Source organism: Lacerta agilis, chromosome 3 (assembly GCF_009819535.1).
Source record: "Lacerta agilis isolate rLacAgi1 chromosome 3, rLacAgi1.pri, whole genome shotgun sequence".
Classification (NCBI taxonomy): Eukaryota; Metazoa; Chordata; class Lepidosauria; order Squamata; family Lacertidae; genus Lacerta; species Lacerta agilis.
In genome coordinates this window covers 92324566-92342629 of record NC_046314.1, presented here as the reverse complement: position 1 = coordinate 92342629, position 18064 = coordinate 92324566, and the positions used below count along the sequence as shown (strand labels likewise).

Genomic DNA, 18064 nt, shown 5'->3' with positions numbered 1-18064 from the left:
CTTTAAAGCAAAAAATGCAGTCTGCAAGTTTTACTAAAAATGCATTTCTTAACATACTGCCAATTCTGTTTGCATGTAAACATGTTAGTTTTTCGTTAACAAATATTTGATAGAAGACACAGCCAAGTAGGAAAATATTTATGAACTGGATTTACCCAGTTCCTGGATAAACAATAATTGGATAATCCAGGGTTTATTAATTTTTCTTATCTAAAAACAAACACCCCCATATGTGGACCCCTACATGTGTCATGACTTTAGTTAGGGAAGTGACCTTGATGTGTAACACTTTAAAATGAAATCCAGAATAATTGCATCAGTTCTTAATGGGAATTTTGTTTTCCTCTCTAGTATTAATGTATAGCTGCTCTGCAAGAAGTTACTTCTTTTTGAAGAATGTAGGCCACCTTGGTAATACTTCCTGAAATGTGGCATAACAAATATGTTAGTAAGTAAGTAAGTAAGTAAGTAAATGAACCATATGGGATAAGATGGCCTGCCATGTGCCCACTGCCAATCTAGAAACTGAAAGAGCAATGCTTTCTGTTGATCATATTTGTATTCTTCAGTGGCTTCTGTCATTGTGGACCATCAGATTCTACTGAATCAATGGATGGTCTCTGTGGGCACTTGAGCTCTTGAATCATTTCAGTCTTTCAAAGAGAGACATGGCATTGAAGATGGTCTCTCAATCTGAAAAACCACCATGAACAAGAAACCCAATACTTGAATGCAATGGGGTAGATTTGCCATTGTTCTGTCATGATGAAAATGAGGTATGAAACAGTGGCAGTCATAAATTGTTCTGGTGGTATGAACTGGGGCAAGGATGTTGACCTGGCATCGCCTTGTGGACCTACAGACTGTCATTTTGGTATCAGGTTAAACTGTAAGGTCACCAAATACAGTAGATCCAAAACAGGTTAGCTTGTTTCACAACATTGCAACTGTAGATACAAGCTGAATCTTGTGGCTGGTGCACATGCCTAGTAGATACAACATAACAATGGCATATGCCACCTTCAGTGTAATAGATTATATGTTGCATAGTAAAGAAATGAGCCTCTTAAGGAAATGTATGCCATTGGAAGGGAGAAGTAATGGATACGAGACTCTAAGATTCCATCCATTTTGGCTGCCATAAACCCAGCTATACTGACTCCTTTCGTGCCAAACATTTGGTAATAAACTTGTAAAATGGGATTGCAATTGACAGGGAGCATAGCAAGCCTTCCCTTACATTGCTGCACCTAGAAAGTGACATTGTGTGCATTTGCAAATTTTATATGGCAATCCAGCTCTGTGTTTACATGTTTACCATGTAGAATAGCCCCCCACTTCAAAATGCAATTGGGAGGGAAACCACATGGATGTTAAAAGCTCTGCACACAGAGAATAAGCACAAAACAGAAAATGCTAGGCTACAACACTTCTAACCATGTTCGTTTTCCACAGACAGAATACATTTTCCATGGTGAAGCCATCAAACATGTGATTCCCAAATGTAGTCCAAAGTGCTGCAGTCCAAGTAGGGCTGTACCAAATTCTAATCATAATCATTATCACCAGTCTTTGTTTATTCATCATCATATACCCCCCCCCCCACAAAAAAGCTCTTATGGTGACTTACAACCAGAGTACAGAACAAATAGAAAATAAACTATTAAACCTGAAAAACAATAAGCAAAGCTAAAGGCAATCCTATATTAAATCCCACGACAGCAAGATCACCATAAAATATCCCAAAAGCAAATACCAGTAGTAGGCAAAAAGGTAAAATGAAATGCCAGGAAGAAAAGACACATCTTTGCCTGGTGCCAAAAATTATGATAACATTGGCACTAGGTGGATCTCTCTAGGAAGAGTGCTTCATAGGGGAGGGGCCACTGCTGAAAAGGCCCTTTCCCCTATGGCTGTACTTCTGTCAGAGAGGGTATTTGGCAGTCCTCTTTTTATGACTTGAAGGTACAAGTAAGCACATAATGGAAAAGGCATCCTTGGTAGTGGGGCACCAAGCTAAGTAAAGTTCTATAGGTAAAAAGCAGTACTTTGAATTTTCCCTGGAAAGTGGAAACGTTTTGGATGCCAGTGCAGCCAGACTAGAATTGTAATATGTTCAGAGTAAGGATCAGGTTGTCACATCCATTTTATATACACCTGAACAGTAACTTTGTATGCTACTACTATGACTGATTTTACAGATTAAGTCAACACCTGCCAGCTACTTACATTACACCTTCTTTCTCAGGTTTCAACCACACTATTAAGGTAAATGATGTCCCAAGCTTCCGAGTGTGGGGAGTGGAAAAGCAGCCCTTTAGGTTATGAAAAATAAAGCTTGATGAGTTGCTCCGTGGTCCAGGATGCAGGTCATTCTTGTCTTTTGTGATGCAGGCACCCTGACCTTTTGAGAGAATGGCAGCATAAGGGGCAGGGGATGATCTGTATGGGCACTCCTGAATGCAAAACTGCTGGGTACAGGAGTGGATACTTTCGACAGCAGCAGAGCTTTGACAAAAAGCACTCCGGTCTGGCAGCCCACAGGTAGCCTGGGTTGGCACAATGGAAATGTTTTTGAAAGAACCCACGTTTTCAAGTCTTGGGAAATGCCCCTGAGAGCTGGCCAGGGGTAAAGATGTATAATGAGCCATTATGAATGTTTCAATGGCGTGGAACAAGAAACCACAGTGCAAGGGAAGAGCCAGGCAAATCATGTTTACAGGAAGGTCTCCTCTTGATAAGGCATCCCTAAATAAGTAATGATGACTGCATCAGTGGCAATGCCCTTGGGTAGCCTGGTTTACAGATGACGCAGCATTTCATCTTAATTTGAAATCCTGAGGGTGTCGCCCGTCTCATAACCAGTAGCAGACACGTGCACCTGAAAGCCAACAGAAAAACAATGTATAAGGGAAATGGGTGCTTTGTACATACCGGTAATCATGCATATACCTAAGGCCAGACTGACCTACATCTGCTGGGGAGGAGAGACATCAGATGCAATAGAAAATCTATTTTATCACTGTAATGGCATATGAATATGATTCTCCCTTGTCTGAGCTTCTTATCTTCTGGATTTAAATAACCCCACATAAATGAAGTTGTATAATACCTAAGCAAAATGCAGAACTAGATATAAGGAAGAATTATAATCACAAGGCAACTTTGATGGGAAATGCATATGTGAAGCATGAAGCCCACAATATAGGAATTTTAAAATATATATATATTGGCACAACTATCTGAAACTTCAAAATCTGTTTTTGCATGTGGACCAGTCACAGAGTTTCAGTCACAGAGTTTTCTATAGTTGAGCTACATAGAGCCACAGCTTTACAATTCTATCTTTGAAGTGCAGAGACCCTTAACTCACGCAATGCCAACAACTGCACTTATGCATATTATGACAAGCAAAAAAACAAACAAACAAACCCAACACCCACCTTCTTAGCATGCAAAGTAATTTAAACAAGGCATTTAGAAGTATATAAACACATGGCACATTTTTGAAAAGATACTCTAAGGTTAAATACACATACACACACAACTTTAAGTTTGCAAAGCACTTTGCGTCTTACCCCGATTGTCCATTTCACGCAGCTCCTTTTAGCTCTCAGCAAAGCTGATTAAAAACATATCACCATCTGTCCTGCATGACCCTTTTCCTAGCAAATGTCTGTGCTCTTTCCGATACTATAGATAGATAATTTGGCGCATATACATACAGTATATATATATATATACACACACAATACTGTGTAATTGTAATTGTTATTGATAGGTAAGTTGAGTTGTTGTTGTTATTTATTGCATTTCAAAGAGACGACTGCTCAAACCTTCGGTTTGACAATTGGCTCAAATGGCAGGAACACTAGTTCCCGTTGCCTGGCAACCGTGGAGTTACCCCCAGTAATTCTTAGTAAACAGGCCTTGGCAGGAGGCACTGTGGAAGGAACACTCAGGTTCCCAGGTAAAGTATCTCAGACAGTAAGCACTTTAAGTGGGATGCCAGGAAACTGTCTGCTCTCCTCATGCTTTACATGCAGGACTCTTAATCGCAGGCTGGGGGGAAGAGTCTGAAGCACTCAGGACACAACAGTGCATATCTAATTTTAAAGCAGCAGCATAGAATATGCCGTCAACACAAATGGAGGTGGGTAGAGGTAATGTTGCTGTTGTCCCCCCCCCTCAACACGCTTCATGTGTGTGGGGAAAAAGCAGTGTGTCAGCACACTCTCGCATTGTTGCTCAAATTCAAAGCATAAAATATTTAATACAGCCAGTGGCAACAAATTGGTTCTTATTCCCTTCCTTTGTGTTCAGGGGTTTCCATTCCCCATGTTTCACCTGCTGCTTCAGCCACAGAATCTTTGTAGTTGTCAAAATGGCAGACAAAGCTTCTTTCCCACCAGAGGAAAGCAATACTCCAGTATTCCCCCCCTCCCCGCGGGGGGGAGTGGGAGGGGAGGGGAATCCCACCACCAAATAAGTCAGGTTTCCCTGCTCACACCCACACCTTGTGTTTAAAATCCCACCACTTTAACAGCCATGGAGAATCCTGGGAACTATCATTTATTAAGGGTGTTGGGAATTATAGTTTGGCAAGGCCAGCAACCTTAGCAAACGAGAACTCTCAGGCTTCACTGAGGGGAGCCATGACTGTTAAAGTGCCTCAGGTGACAGGGACAGAAAAGATTCTAATCACACGAAGGGGTTGAATTCCTCAATGTTATTTACTCAATTTATATCTTGCCCTTCTTTCCGAAGAAGCCAAGGCTGGTAAAGATGTTAATAATAATAATAATAATAATAATAATAATAATAATAATAATAATAGTAACAACAATAATTTTTAAAAATATATTTTTAAAAGTTCACTACTTTCCAAAAGCAGCTAAGATGCCTTCAACCAGTGGTCTCAATGTTGCTAAGAACAGTGTCTTTCAGCCATCAAATGCCTGAGTAAACGGGAATGTTTTTAAATTCCTTATTAGACTTAGTCATGAGGGAGACAGATGCACCTCACGAGGAAGGACATTCCACAAATGGGAAACTGCCACCAAAAAGGCCCTGGGTCAATAAGGCTTACACCAGGAACAGTGTTGTATACCAAAAGACCCAGGATATTATCTCACAGGCATATATATATATATATATATATATATATATATATATATATATATATAATGTATAACCAAATTCCATCAGTAGGGCTCCTAATGTACAATGTTTTAGAACCAATCAACTATCACAATATTTGTAAATGTTCCTCAGTTCATTTGACAGGTGGCCCAGTAACACAACTAGGGATGGAGAAGAATTTTGGTCAGTCCACATTTTAAAGGCAGAGTGGTGTCGTAGTTAGAGTGCTGGACTAGATGGGACACCAGGGTTCAAATCCCTACTCAGACATGAGGCCCACTGGGTGACTTTGAGCCAGTCACTATCTCCCAAAATAGCCTACCTTGCAGGATTGTTGAAATGATAAAGTGGGGAGAGGGAAAAGAGTATATGCCACCTTGAGGTCCTTGAAGAAAAGGGGGGATATAAATATAAGAATAAAGAAACACATAAACTGGCCTAATTCATAGCTTCCATTCTTACGTATTTTTCGCTCCATAAGACACACTTTTTTCCTCCTAAAAAGTAAGGGGAAATATCTGTGCTTCTTATGGAGTGAACTGTGGTCCCTGGAGCTGAATTGCCCAGGGGCCAAAAGGGGCTGTTGAAAGGACCCCGCTCAGCGGCTGATCAGCAAGTGATTAGAAGAGAGATAAGAGTCCGGGCTCCCTTTTGGCTGCCCCTTTGCCCAGGCCTCCTTTGTTGAATGTGCTGCAGAGGGTGGTTGTCTGTTTCCCCAGTGACATGTGACTGGCTAATAAGATTATCTGTCTGGAAAAAGTAGAAACGGCTCCCTTTCCTTAAGATTTTTCAGAAATGTGAGTTGAACCCCATAAAAACGGGGCTTTTCCTCTTTGCTTTTCCCCCTTTGCAAAAGGAGCTTTGCTTTTCCCCCTTTGCAAAAAAGCTGCAAAACTTTTAGCTGATCCTAAAAAAAACAGGGCTTTTAGAGGAGGAAAACCAGAAAAATATTTTTCTTCTTCTTTCCTCCTCTAAAAACGAGGTGCTCCCTATGGAGAGAAAAATACGGTACCTAGAAATGAGACTGGATTGCATACTACATACCACTCTAAATTTTGGGATGTGGTTTAAAAATAATAATTATACAAAAATGCATATTTTTACAGGGGGAAAGTGTGTAGGGAAATGCATACAATGCCAGGTGTCGAGATGGCTTATAATAAAAATGTAACACAAAAATAAAACAGAAGAAGAAATGAAGAGCATAAAAGTAGCAGAATAAGCAAGCGAAACGGTGAACCAAAAAGCAGCTGGGAGAACCAAAATCAATAAAAGAAAGGGTACTCAAACATAGACCAAATATAGAATGGTTCTTCAATATAGCCATGGAGACAGGCACACATGGCTGGGATGGGCGTTTCAGAGTCTGGTTGTGGCCTAGAAGGTGATGTCATTGGTTCTGCCCTATTAAAAAAAAATTCCCCAGTGTTGCACTCGCCTGCATTCCTCCTCCACTATACCACTGGATGGGAAGTTGAGGACAGAGTTTTTGCACAGAACAACATCTGCTAGCAGCAATGGCCAATTCAAAGTAAAGAACCAAGAAGGATAATGACTTGAGTCATCTGAAGACACCACCCTTCTCACTTCTTTACTTGGAATTTACTTGGCTTTCAAGGTGAGTGGAAACCATCTCCAGAACAGAGTAATCTCTGGTGATTTCAAATCATACAATAGGCTCAGGTAAGAAAATGAGGAAACTAAATGCAGCTCATCCTGGGAATGCCCACTTGACCTGAGATAATTTTGGACTGATCACATTATTCACAAACTGATTTGATTACGAAAGGCGAGGAGAACGGGAGACCAACAGTTTGCTCCCTCCCTCTGCCTTATTGCTTTTCCATCATGATCTATAGAAGATTTTTGCTGATAATTATGGAAAATGGGGGAGAAATATAATTTCCCCACCAAATTTGTAGTGCACACATGACCTCTGGCAGCATTCCCTTTTAAATATAAGAATAATTAAAGTTGAACACCTTAATTCATAATTGATCCCTCCATCCATCAATTTTGCTTTGTATTCTGTTCACCAAATTTTACCTCTTTGCAAAATTCTAACAATGTATTTGGTATTCAGAGTTTATTGCAATATATTTTACATATATGAATAGATTGTTGTAAATGCTGAAGCACTGACCTTCAACATTTGATCTGTCCTTGCTACTTACATAACTCCTGAGGTATTGTTTCTTCTTATGGATAGAAAGACTTAACAAAGAAATTACCCAGCAGTGCATGAGGTGGATCAATTTCACTCCATCACCCAGTGCAAAATTCCAAAGACTACCTGGAACAAAAACTTGATATTTGTTATATTCTTTAGCTCCACCCTCCAATTTATGCAGAAAATGAACACGAAAAAGCTATGATATGACATGATAAAGCTATGAATTTTCGTGTCCAATTTGATTGATTTGCAGGGTTCTTTTTGTACAAGTTGCTCAATGCTAAATAATAAAACTACCAAGCATGTACATTTTTAATAGCTGGAGGGGGAGCTGGATACTGACATCTCAGAAATAATTAATAACTTGTGTTTTAAAGGGGAGGAAATTCAGTATAAACCAAGGAGATAAATACTAAAGTAAAAATTTCTGAAGAAGCAGGAGGAGGAGGCAAATATTTTATAGACCTGTTAAGAGCCTTTTAACAGCTTTAAAAATGCCATACATCACACAGCATCTTTTAGCACCAGTATTTCCTTTGTTACTAGAGAGGCAGAGCTGAAAGTTTCTTTGAAACAACAAGCTCCTGACAGCAAACCTATTCACCAATTTCTTTCCATTACTAGGCCGTATTATGAGAAGTAGGCCACTTAGGGATAAATCTGACTGGTTGCTGAGCTGGTGAGTTTCCTCCAGTTTCTCATCTGGGCTGAGTTTGGTCATAGTACTAAAACCATGCTTTGGCTAACTTTGACTTGCTGAATGTCCACCAACAAACCACCAAGATAAGGCGCAGCCATATTTATATGATCAAACCCTGACTCAGTAAGCCAGCATACAAATGTGTTCCATCCATTTGCACTGTCCCTCGATCTTGATGAAGGGAACATGCACTAGAACCACGTGGGCAGTGGGTGTTAAGCAACACAACAAACTAGGATTAAGCCAAGGCACAGATGTAACAACAAACCACTGTTTAGGGAAACCATGATTCACAAGTCAAGTTTAAACTTGTTGCCTGGTTTTCACTGGCTTAATATACTAGGGTATGCACAGGCTTTGTGAACCTGTGCGTTCCTCTTTTCCTTTGTTCCTCCTTTATAGCAGGTAAACAAACCAGAAAGCTGCCATTAACCATTGTTTAAGGGGTTATCTGCAACTTCTGTTTACTGGGCTGGCAAGTGAACACAGTGCTGCAAGCATTTCCACACATCCAGCTCCAACTCTTCAGAAAACTGAAGTCTAGAGGTGGAGATAGGCTTGGGGTGCTGTGGTCACTTGCCAACCTAGCCTACTGACAATTGGAGAGATCACATTAGTGAGGCCAGAGCACCTGAGATAGTGGTCATGTAAAATCATTGCCATGTGCAGCTACCTGTAAGTTCTCTGCACAGCCAAATCTGAGAGGCAAATGCCCAGCAAGAACATGGCCCAGCAATTCTCTTGAGCAGGAAGTGCAAAACGGTAACAAGCTCTTTGATGCAGTCAAGTGCCCAGGAGGGACTATGTTTAGGCCAGCTAACTTTTAGCAAATAAATGCTATGTTGTTAAAAAAAAAAATCAGTTTTCCAAAAGTGAAAGGTTTGATGTGCAACTATATGTTCTTGAACTACTTTTTATAGGTAGGCAATCTGTGACCTAGGGCACAGGTGCAGAGCCTTTTGGATTCTGGGGGTCAGATACTGTCAAGTGAGTGGAAAAACCCACCTATCAATCATATCAACATGATATCACATACTTGACAGGAGGGAGATTGTATTACATATCTAGACTTGTGCCCAGTTGTTATTGTTAACAGTTTTATTATTTTGGCCAAAAAATAATAATGATTGAAAGGTGGGTTGTCCCACCCACCTGAGCTTGAGAGTTACAGCGCAGGGGCATCAGCAGCCCTATCCTTGAGCAAGTTATCTGCCTGGTTGTTCCTTTGAATCCCTGCCCTTACTGATACGACACATCATGCATTATATTGGGTGGATGAGGCTTTCCCCATATGGTGCTTCAAGCCTCAAACCACACCTCAACCAAACACACCGCAAAACCTCATGCTTCTTACAAGCATAATTCAAGCAGGGAGAGAGAACACTGTTGCAGCCAAGGTGCAACTGGGTGACTTGCAATGGACAGGCAGAAGCCAACAGAACAACTTGCCATAGAGCCAGGGTGGTAGAACCAGACCCAGGACCTTCACAGGCACAGACATTCCTCTGATCTCAGGAACCCAATACATCGTCAGCCTCCCACAGTACAGTGGTACCTCTGGTTACAAACTTAATTCGTTCTGGAGGTTCTTAACCTGAAACCGTTCTTAACCTGAGGTACCACTTTAGCTAATGGGGGCTCCCGCTCCTGCCACACCACCGCCGCACAATTTCTGTTCTCATCCTGAGGTAAAGTTCTTAACCTGAGGTACTATTTCCGGGTTAGCGGAGTCTGTAACCCGAAGTGTTTGTAACCAGAATAGTGCTTTGTTTAATAGCAGAAGGAAAAGCTTTCAATCTGCTTTTTGTGGGTGCAAAAGAGCAACAGAGAGGAGCAGAGAGAATGTGAGCCTTAGCCTTGCTGTAGTAAATTCAGGAAACCAAGCTTTTTTATGTTTTAATTGGCCAGTATCTTTGGTCTCTCTCACACCATCAGTCCCAAACCCCTTTTAATACATCTTAAGTTCCGTTTAGGGATCTATGTGTTTGCTCCAAACGAGCAGCACCGCTGTACTCTGCTTGTCAGATGAGTTCAGTGTCTCGCATGTGTTTTGTGACCACAACTAGTTCAGCTACATGGTATCATGTGAAACAAATACCCTTGAGAGTTTGTTCGTTTGTGCCACTTTCTGCTGTCTCATTACATTTTGCTGCTGGTGTCCTCCAATCTCAGGCATGAATGATGTTTCAATGGGGTCCCCTCAGGATCTCCACATGGCAGCAAGAAGATTCCTCAGTTCTGATTACAAAAGATGAATATATTTGAGAGGAAAAGAGCACTAGCAGGCACTTTCTGTTCAAGAGCCTTATGAAGAAAATGCTGAGGGGTGAAAATGCAGGAGGAACAAGAAGATATCATCTCTTATCCATGCCGCCGGACACAGAGAGACGTTTCCTAACCCAAGGGGCCTGCAATGGCTGTATTTCTTCAGTGGCCAAAAAAGAATCCACAATTGACATTTAAGGCTGCAATCCTCGCCCATTTACCTGGGAGTATTCCCCACCAAATTCAACAGGATTTACTTCTGAGTAGCCATGGTTGAGAATACATTGTAAGAAATTAATGCACTGTAGGCATGCACTGTATATATTAATTCATCCAAATGTAGAATTATAATAGTGAAGGGATTATTCAAATAGGGTGTTAATGAAAATACAGGGGGGACACAGATATAAAGAACAAAGAAAATGGTGGGGGTTCAAAACCCTGAAAGGAAGTTCAAATGCAGGGGTTAACACTGAGTCAAATACTCAAATCCATTTTCAGTCATATGTCTCACTGGAACATGTAGAGCATTACATAAAGGTGTGCATCTAAGCATGTATGAAGTTCCTTTTCTCACTAACAGGCACAGCCAGCTCCTGCCACCCGGGATTAAAGTGAATGGCTTCCAAATTAGACAATGCAACCTCTAGGCAAACAAGACTCAGCATCTCTCCTTCCACAAATGCCATGGGTGACAAAGATGAAAAGGATGCATCGGACAGAAGCCAACAATGTGTAAGCAGCTGAGTAAGCAGGGAAGCCAGAGAGGGATGGTTGGAGGAGGAAGAGTACTGAGGAAAGTGGATACTAAGGGGTGGGGGAGATGCTGGAAAGGTACAGCAAGGAACTCCCACACACACACACACACACACACACACACACACACACCTTGGCACATTTTCTGGGCTGCTGCAATGTCACAGAACTCTCTGGAAGATGAATGTCCATGGAGTCTAGAGATGGAAAATTCAATGTGGTGTGAAAAAAAAATGCAAGAGATGCCATGGGCTGAACTTCACATGTGGCCCCTGACTCTTGGGGGCATGCATGTCTCCTGATGGGTGGTATTCAACCAGAGTTATATTTAGAAGAGTGCATGTTGGAAAAATTGCCTGTTTATTGAGCATTCATCCTGATTTGCTTATACAACGTTTATGCGGAGGCTAGACTATACCTGGTCTTTACTGAGCATTCCTTCTGGATTGTTTGTGGGATGGATACGTGACAATGAGTATTCATCATGCTTATTTGCTTGTAGAGTGTTTATAATCCCATGCTTTTCAATGCCATTCCCCTCACTTTTGTAACTACAAAAAGTAGTCTGTTTCTTTGTTGAAGTACCGGTACATTTGTTGTGCTAGGGCAGCAAAACGCTTTAATCCCTTTTAAAAGTGCAAAAGTGAGTTTGCAGTATCCTCTTGAATCCCTCTCACAAAACAGTGGCAGTCTGGCAGCACCTTTAGAATAAATCAACTAGAATAAATGGTCCTGCAATTTTGTGGACCTCCTTGGTTACAGAAAGCTCTTTATTTTTCACAACTTTTTTCTTATTGTGGACAAATTCTTACAGGTGCCATAACAGAACAGGCCTGCTGAATTCCCCACAATTCCACAGTACCTTTTCCTCCAGATTTTAGCTAGCCTCCACTGAACAAAGAGATCCCTTTTGATTTAGAGATGTTGAGGGTACGTAGTCTAAACTGAGCATCTGAGAGGCAAGGGAAAGATAATGTTTTATAGAAAGAAATGAATCCAGTTATGGAATGTTAGTTGGTGTGAATTTTGGTTTACTTTTAAGAGCCAGGCAGGACGTATTTTGTAAAGTGCTTTCTCACATAGTTGTATATGAATGAACTGAGACTATAATAGTAATGTTCCTGCTAAGTTGGTGCCGTTCAAGCATTTTGTTCGTATATGTATTCACTATAGCAGCAGAAATGCAAAGAAAGGGGCTGCACCCCATACAGCCAAGTTTTTAATACACATTATTATTCATTGAGGAACTAATAAAGGAACAGATTGTGCAGTGTAATTATTGAAAGTCACAAAAAAGAATGGAATTGTCAGCTCTGAAGCAAACATATTAACGTGATCTAGGGCAAGTAATTTAAACTCAAGTGTATCATCTCCCAGTTTGCAAGTTGGTATGACTTTGGAAATTCGTGAATAGAACCTAGTCTTTTTGAGCAGAATCCCGAAGAGTCCAGTGCTAATCATCTGCCTCTAAGTCCCATTGATTTTATATCCAGTCAAAAACATACCGGTGATGCTAAGTATGTTTCAAATGTATCCCTTTGACTAACGCTTCCAGAGGTGCTGTTGTGTTATATCTGTTGCAGCAAGAACGACTAAAAGTGATCATGGTACAGTAAACCTGTTGGCCATTAAGATGCTCTTAGACTCTTCTTCCTCCTTCGCTGCATCTCTGCTGGAAGAATGCTCTAACACTAAATGCCCAAGTTCCCAACTTCTAATGGAGGCTAGTCGGGCCTTGGTAACACAGATAACACAGTCCTGTGTATTGGGACACAGTCCTGTGTACATGGGGCCAGCACCAGGGCTGCATTCACATGGCAGTGTATTATGTTTTCATGCCTTTTCTCTATGTGCTAAATTGCGCATTTGTGCATTCACATGATGTAAAAGCTATTTCTGGAACTATAATGGAATATAGTGCAAATTAAGTGGTCATTTCTGTGTTATTTGCTTCCAGGTAAAATGAAAATGAGTGGTAAACTGGCACAAGATTCCACTATAGTTCTGGAACTGGCTCTTACGTCATCCGGAAGATCAAATAAAATGTGGAAATTAACAGTTAGGGAAATGTTGTGAAAATGGAATGAACTGCCGTGTGGATGAAGCCTACGAGTAAACACTTCATTCTTTAAGGGACCAGGAAAACTAAGCGAGAGACTTCTTTGCTCATAGCAAAGGGCAGTGAAAGATATTAGCTAGTGAATAGAACATGACTTAGATTATGGTTGGCTATGGAGATAATGAACAGCTACTTCTTAGTGTGTCTTAAGGAATGTTGGGTGGGGGTGAGAGTGGAAACATGGTTAAAAATATATGGAGGATAAATAACAGATGCCAGATGGGAGACTAGAGAAATGCCTGAGGTCAGCTGCTAAGAACATGAGGAAATCTGAAGTCCAATATGTGCAGACATTATGGTAGATGAGTTAAGGGACATAATCCTCACAATGAGATAATATGGCCTTTTCATATAATTGGAAAAAAATTATGACAACTTCATTCGAAATATCAAAAAATACAGTCAGCATAAGCTCTAATATTAATAGGGTGAGCAAATATTATTATCCTATTTAATCACAAGTGATTTAATGATCCTTATCTGATTATACAGGCATCCCAAGCAACAGTATTAAAATAAATAAATAGAACATTAAAAAGGGTTTTATCTGGTAAGCTGCTTGAAAATATCCAAATTAAATGGTACCAGGAGCAGGCGGGGGAGAGGAATCCATCAATTTTAATGGTATCTAAATATTTAAAATTACTATGGGTGTGTGCACAACACTGTCCAGTGTTAATAATAAGTAGGTCTCAAGCTGCTTCTATTAAAGGGGATACTTCTATTGACTTGAATAGGAACAAAAGAGCCCTGCTGCATCAGATCAGACAGAGGCCCATCTAGCACAGCATCCTGTTCTCACAGTGGCCAACCAGCTGCCAGTGGGGGACTTCTGCTTAGCCCCATGGAAATTAAACTGTGATGTCCTACAAGGTTCCATCTTGTCCCTTATGCTTGTGTGTTAGTTAGTTAGTTAGTTAGTTACCACCCAACTGACTGGGTTGCCCCAGTCACTCTGGGTAGCTTCCAACAAATTATAAAACCACATCAAACATGAAAAACGTCTATATATATGGTCATCGGGTGATTTGAAGCATAGTGTCAGCAATATGCTGATGACACCCAACTCTATTTCTCATTGTTCTCAGAGTCAGGTAAAAGTGCCCAGGCACAGGACTGGAGCTCAGAGGTTGTAAGGGCCAAACAACTAAGTTACTGTACTATAACTGTAGCATGTAGTTGGATAGTAGAGTGAAGCTATATTATACCTAAATATACGTGGTGTTTTAATACAATTTCATTTTCCTCTACAATGTAAAGCCACCATGTCAAATCCTGTGTTTTGAGAAAATCTAAAGTTAACAGAGTACTGTACAGTTGTTCATTTGTGGGAGGGACTAACTCTATGGCTCAATCTCCTTCCCTTTATTTCCACTGGCTCAGAGCATGAACTGTCTGCAGCAGGCAGTTCCATCAGCCTACGGAAATATAGATCAAGTCCAATTTTTTTTTTAAATTGACATGTTTATGCTTTAAAGCTATTTTCACTCTTCACAACGGCCCTTTATAGACAATGTAACAACTAAATGCATAGTCTTTTTCAGCTCTAATTTGACCTACCTAATGTTTGTGTGAGTGTGTATGTGTTTGGGAAAAATATAAATGCCAAGTAGACCTTTAGATTAATAGGCACCATATTGGTAATGTACAAATCACTTTTAACAGCCACTATTACTTTGGGGGGGGGGGAGCTTGCTAACTGCTCTTTAATTAAGTACACTAAATGACCTTAAGGGGATTAGTAGTCTTGTCTGATAATCAATAAGCATGGCAAGATTGCTGTCCCATAAACTGGGGCTGGAGAACAAAATTAATCTGTGCAGATTAGTTCTCCTAGTCTGCTTTGTTTGCTGAAGACTGGTTCAGAATAGCTGTGGTGGAATTCATTCATCAGAGCTGCAACAAAATCCTTTTGTAAATATGGATTCTCATTTCTCACCTGAGCCTGAGTAAGAACAATACAGCTCAGGAACAAGGGCGAAAGAGTATCTGTATCAGCAACCCACCTACCCCCCCCCCCAAAAGCATGAACCCTCATTAATGAATTGATGGGATGGTTGGGCACTAAGTAGGACAGCCTTGTGCCCTCTTTTACTTAAGACAGCCCTATATGTGAAGGGATGTGGATGGTGCTGTGGTCTAAACTACTGAGCCTCTTGGGCTTGCTGATTGGAAAGTCAGCAGTTTGAGTCTGTGTGTTGGAGTGAGCTCCCGTTGCTATGTCCCAGCTTCTGCCAACCTAGCAGTTTAAAAGCATACCAGTGCAAGTAGATAATTAGGTACTGCTGCAGCGGGAAGGTACGTAAACAGTGCTTTGGCACTTGTCCCATAGTGCCAGAAGATGTTTAGTCATGCTGGCCACATGACCTGGAAAGCTGTGTGCAGACAAACGCCGGCTCCCTTGGCCGGAAAAGCAAGATGAGCGCTGCACCCCATAGTCGCCTTTGACTGGACTTAACTGTCCAGGGGTCCTTTACCTTATACCTTTTTACTCTCTATACAAAGGGCAGTCAGGAAATGCCTCTGTATTTTAAAATGTCTCTTACTGAAAGGCTCCCAGTCTGTTCTGAAGATTAAGTACCATCAGAAGGGGGAGCTAGGCCACAAAACAACAGCTATTGGGCACCCTTTATCCATTTTAAAAATAAGTAACACTGGCAAAGCATGAATTCAGCAGACCAGTCAAAATGTTGCAGCTTGACGTGCAAGTAGAACACCCCCCCCCCCGGCCATTTCCCAAAAAGAATCCCACCTGTGGACTGCATTTTCTCTTCATATCCCAAATATTATCTAAATACTACCATTTATTAGTTTCTAATATTTACTAACAGACTCTAGTATCCCATCTATAACTGTATGTTTGCATTTGAACTTGTGGGACACACTTGGGTTATCAGGCCTCAATCCTGCATTTCCACAACAATGCCCCTACTTTGCATGGTGAGATGTTGGAAGGTGTGCAATGAACCCAACATTTCTCCTTTTCCATCATCCACTGCTTATTCCTCCAAATTGTCTTCATTTCCAGAATTGCCGGATAAATTGTATGAGAACTTTATTGCTGAGTGCCATGGCCTCTTTGGCTCACAATAAGATTTTTTTTCTTCTGTTGTAGGCATTTTGACCCTACCGCTGTAAGCTTCCCATATATAAATACTCCATTGTCCTAGCTGAATAGCAGAGCAAGTTGGCTACCAAAAGCAACAGTATTGCTTTTGAGATATGTATTGCCAAGGTGTCGTGGGGGGCATGTGTGAAATACAAAAACAAAACAGAAATGGTTTTGTTTTGAAGACAGGATGTCTGTAAAACAGTGGAAACCTGGAAAGTCATAACAAGGTTCATGCAAACTTAGGCACTAGTGTTGGGCTCTCACTCCCCAAGAGATCAGTCATATCATGTGCCTTCATCCTCTTTATGTCAAAGGACTTCTGGGAGCTGATTTTACAGCAATGGCATGATATAATAGAGAGTAATTAATGCTGCATCGAACATGTCATTTTTACCCAGTTTTATTCAATTTAATTAATTTGCTCAAATTAAACAACTCTGGTAGAAAAGACAGAAAGAAAAAGAATGTAGATCCGCTGATTTTTCCTGACTCTATAAAGATGTATGAAAAGTTGGATAAAAACTGTAAAGAATGTGTGTGAGAGATAGAGAGAAATTCAACACAGAATCTTAATTCAATTTGCTGAATTGTTTTAAGGCATATTGCTGGTTTATTATTCAAGTGTATCGGGCACATCTAGGCATACATAATAATAATAATAATAATAATAATAATAATAATAATAATAATAATAATAATAATAATAATATTTATTATTTGTACCCCGCCCATCTGGCTGGATTTCCCCAGCCACTCTGGGCGGCTTCCAACAGAAATCAAATACAAAAATATCAAACATTAAAAACTTCCCTAAAAAGGGCTGCCTTCAGGTTTTTTCTGAATGTCAGGTAGTTGTTTATTCCCTTGACTTCTGATGGGAGGGCGTTCCACAGGGCGGGCGCCACTACCGAGAAGGCCCTCTGCCTGGTTCCCTGTAGTTTTGCTTCTCGCAGTGAGGGAACCGACAGAAGGCCCTCGGCGCTGGATCTCAGTGTCCGGGCTGAGTGATGGGGGTGGAGACGTTCCTTCAGGTATACAGGACCGAGGCCGTTTAGGGATTTAAAGGTCAGCACCAACACTTTGAATTGTGCTCGGAAACGTACTGGGAGCCAATGCAGATCTCTCAGGGCCGGTGTTATGTGGTCCCGGCGGCCACTCCGTCACCAGTCTAGCTGCCGCAACATATTTCCAGGCCCACTTTAAATGCTGCTTTTAATGGTTCAGAACCAGGTTACCTCCTCCCACATATGCCTATCTGAACCCTAAGATCTTCTTTTGAGGCCTTGCTCTAGATGTCCAGGCCAAGTGAAGTGAGGCAAGTGTTTACAAAGAGGGCCTTTTTGGTAGTGGCACCATGGCTATAGAATAGGCTTCCCAGAGAGGCTCACCTGGCACCTTCTCTATGCTGTTTTGGGTGTAGGTAATTTAAACATAATTTAAATTATGTTTTACAATTTAGGCTTTAAACTTCTTATACCATTTGTGTTTCAGGGGAAACTTTTTTTGCCTGTTCTGTAATGCTTCCTGTTAATTTTAATTATTTATTTTCTAATATAGTTTTGTTTGTAAGCCACCCAAGTTATATTTATTGTTGTGCAGCTATATCAGCTTATTAACAATTATTAATATTGATTCTAAACATTTTTATGATTATATTAGTATTATTCGAATCAATATATGTCGTATATAAAGATGTCGTATATAAACCTTTAATACTTACGTGTAAATTTCCCTTCACTAGCAATTCACAAACACGCAACTATTGATTGCTGCTTAAGGGAAAATTCTTTTTTTTTG

General features: G+C 40.7%; 1 protein-coding gene and 1 long non-coding RNA gene across 3 annotated transcripts in view; one reads left to right on the top strand and one right to left on the bottom strand.

Moving 5' to 3' along the window:
- Positions 1-2872, bottom strand: part of USH2A (usherin) — a 454712-nt gene extending 451840 nt beyond the window's left edge. Inside the window, exon 1 of the mRNA XM_033144773.1 lies at positions 2230-2872. Coding sequence (XP_033000664.1) covers positions 2230-2714 — 485 coding nt within the window. The 5' untranslated portion in view covers positions 2715-2872. The remainder of the gene's footprint in view (positions 1-2229) is intronic.
- Positions 1-18064, top strand: part of LOC117044223 — a 51234-nt gene that overhangs the window by 7013 nt on the left and 26157 nt on the right. Inside the window, exon 1 of one of the 2 annotated variants that reach the window (XR_004426277.1) lies at positions 3932-3970. The exons of the other annotated variant lie outside the window; for it this stretch is intronic. This is a non-coding gene — a long non-coding RNA (uncharacterized LOC117044223). Of the gene's footprint in view, positions 1-3931; positions 3971-18064 lie in introns of those variants that run through there. 2 annotated transcript variants of the gene reach the window in all.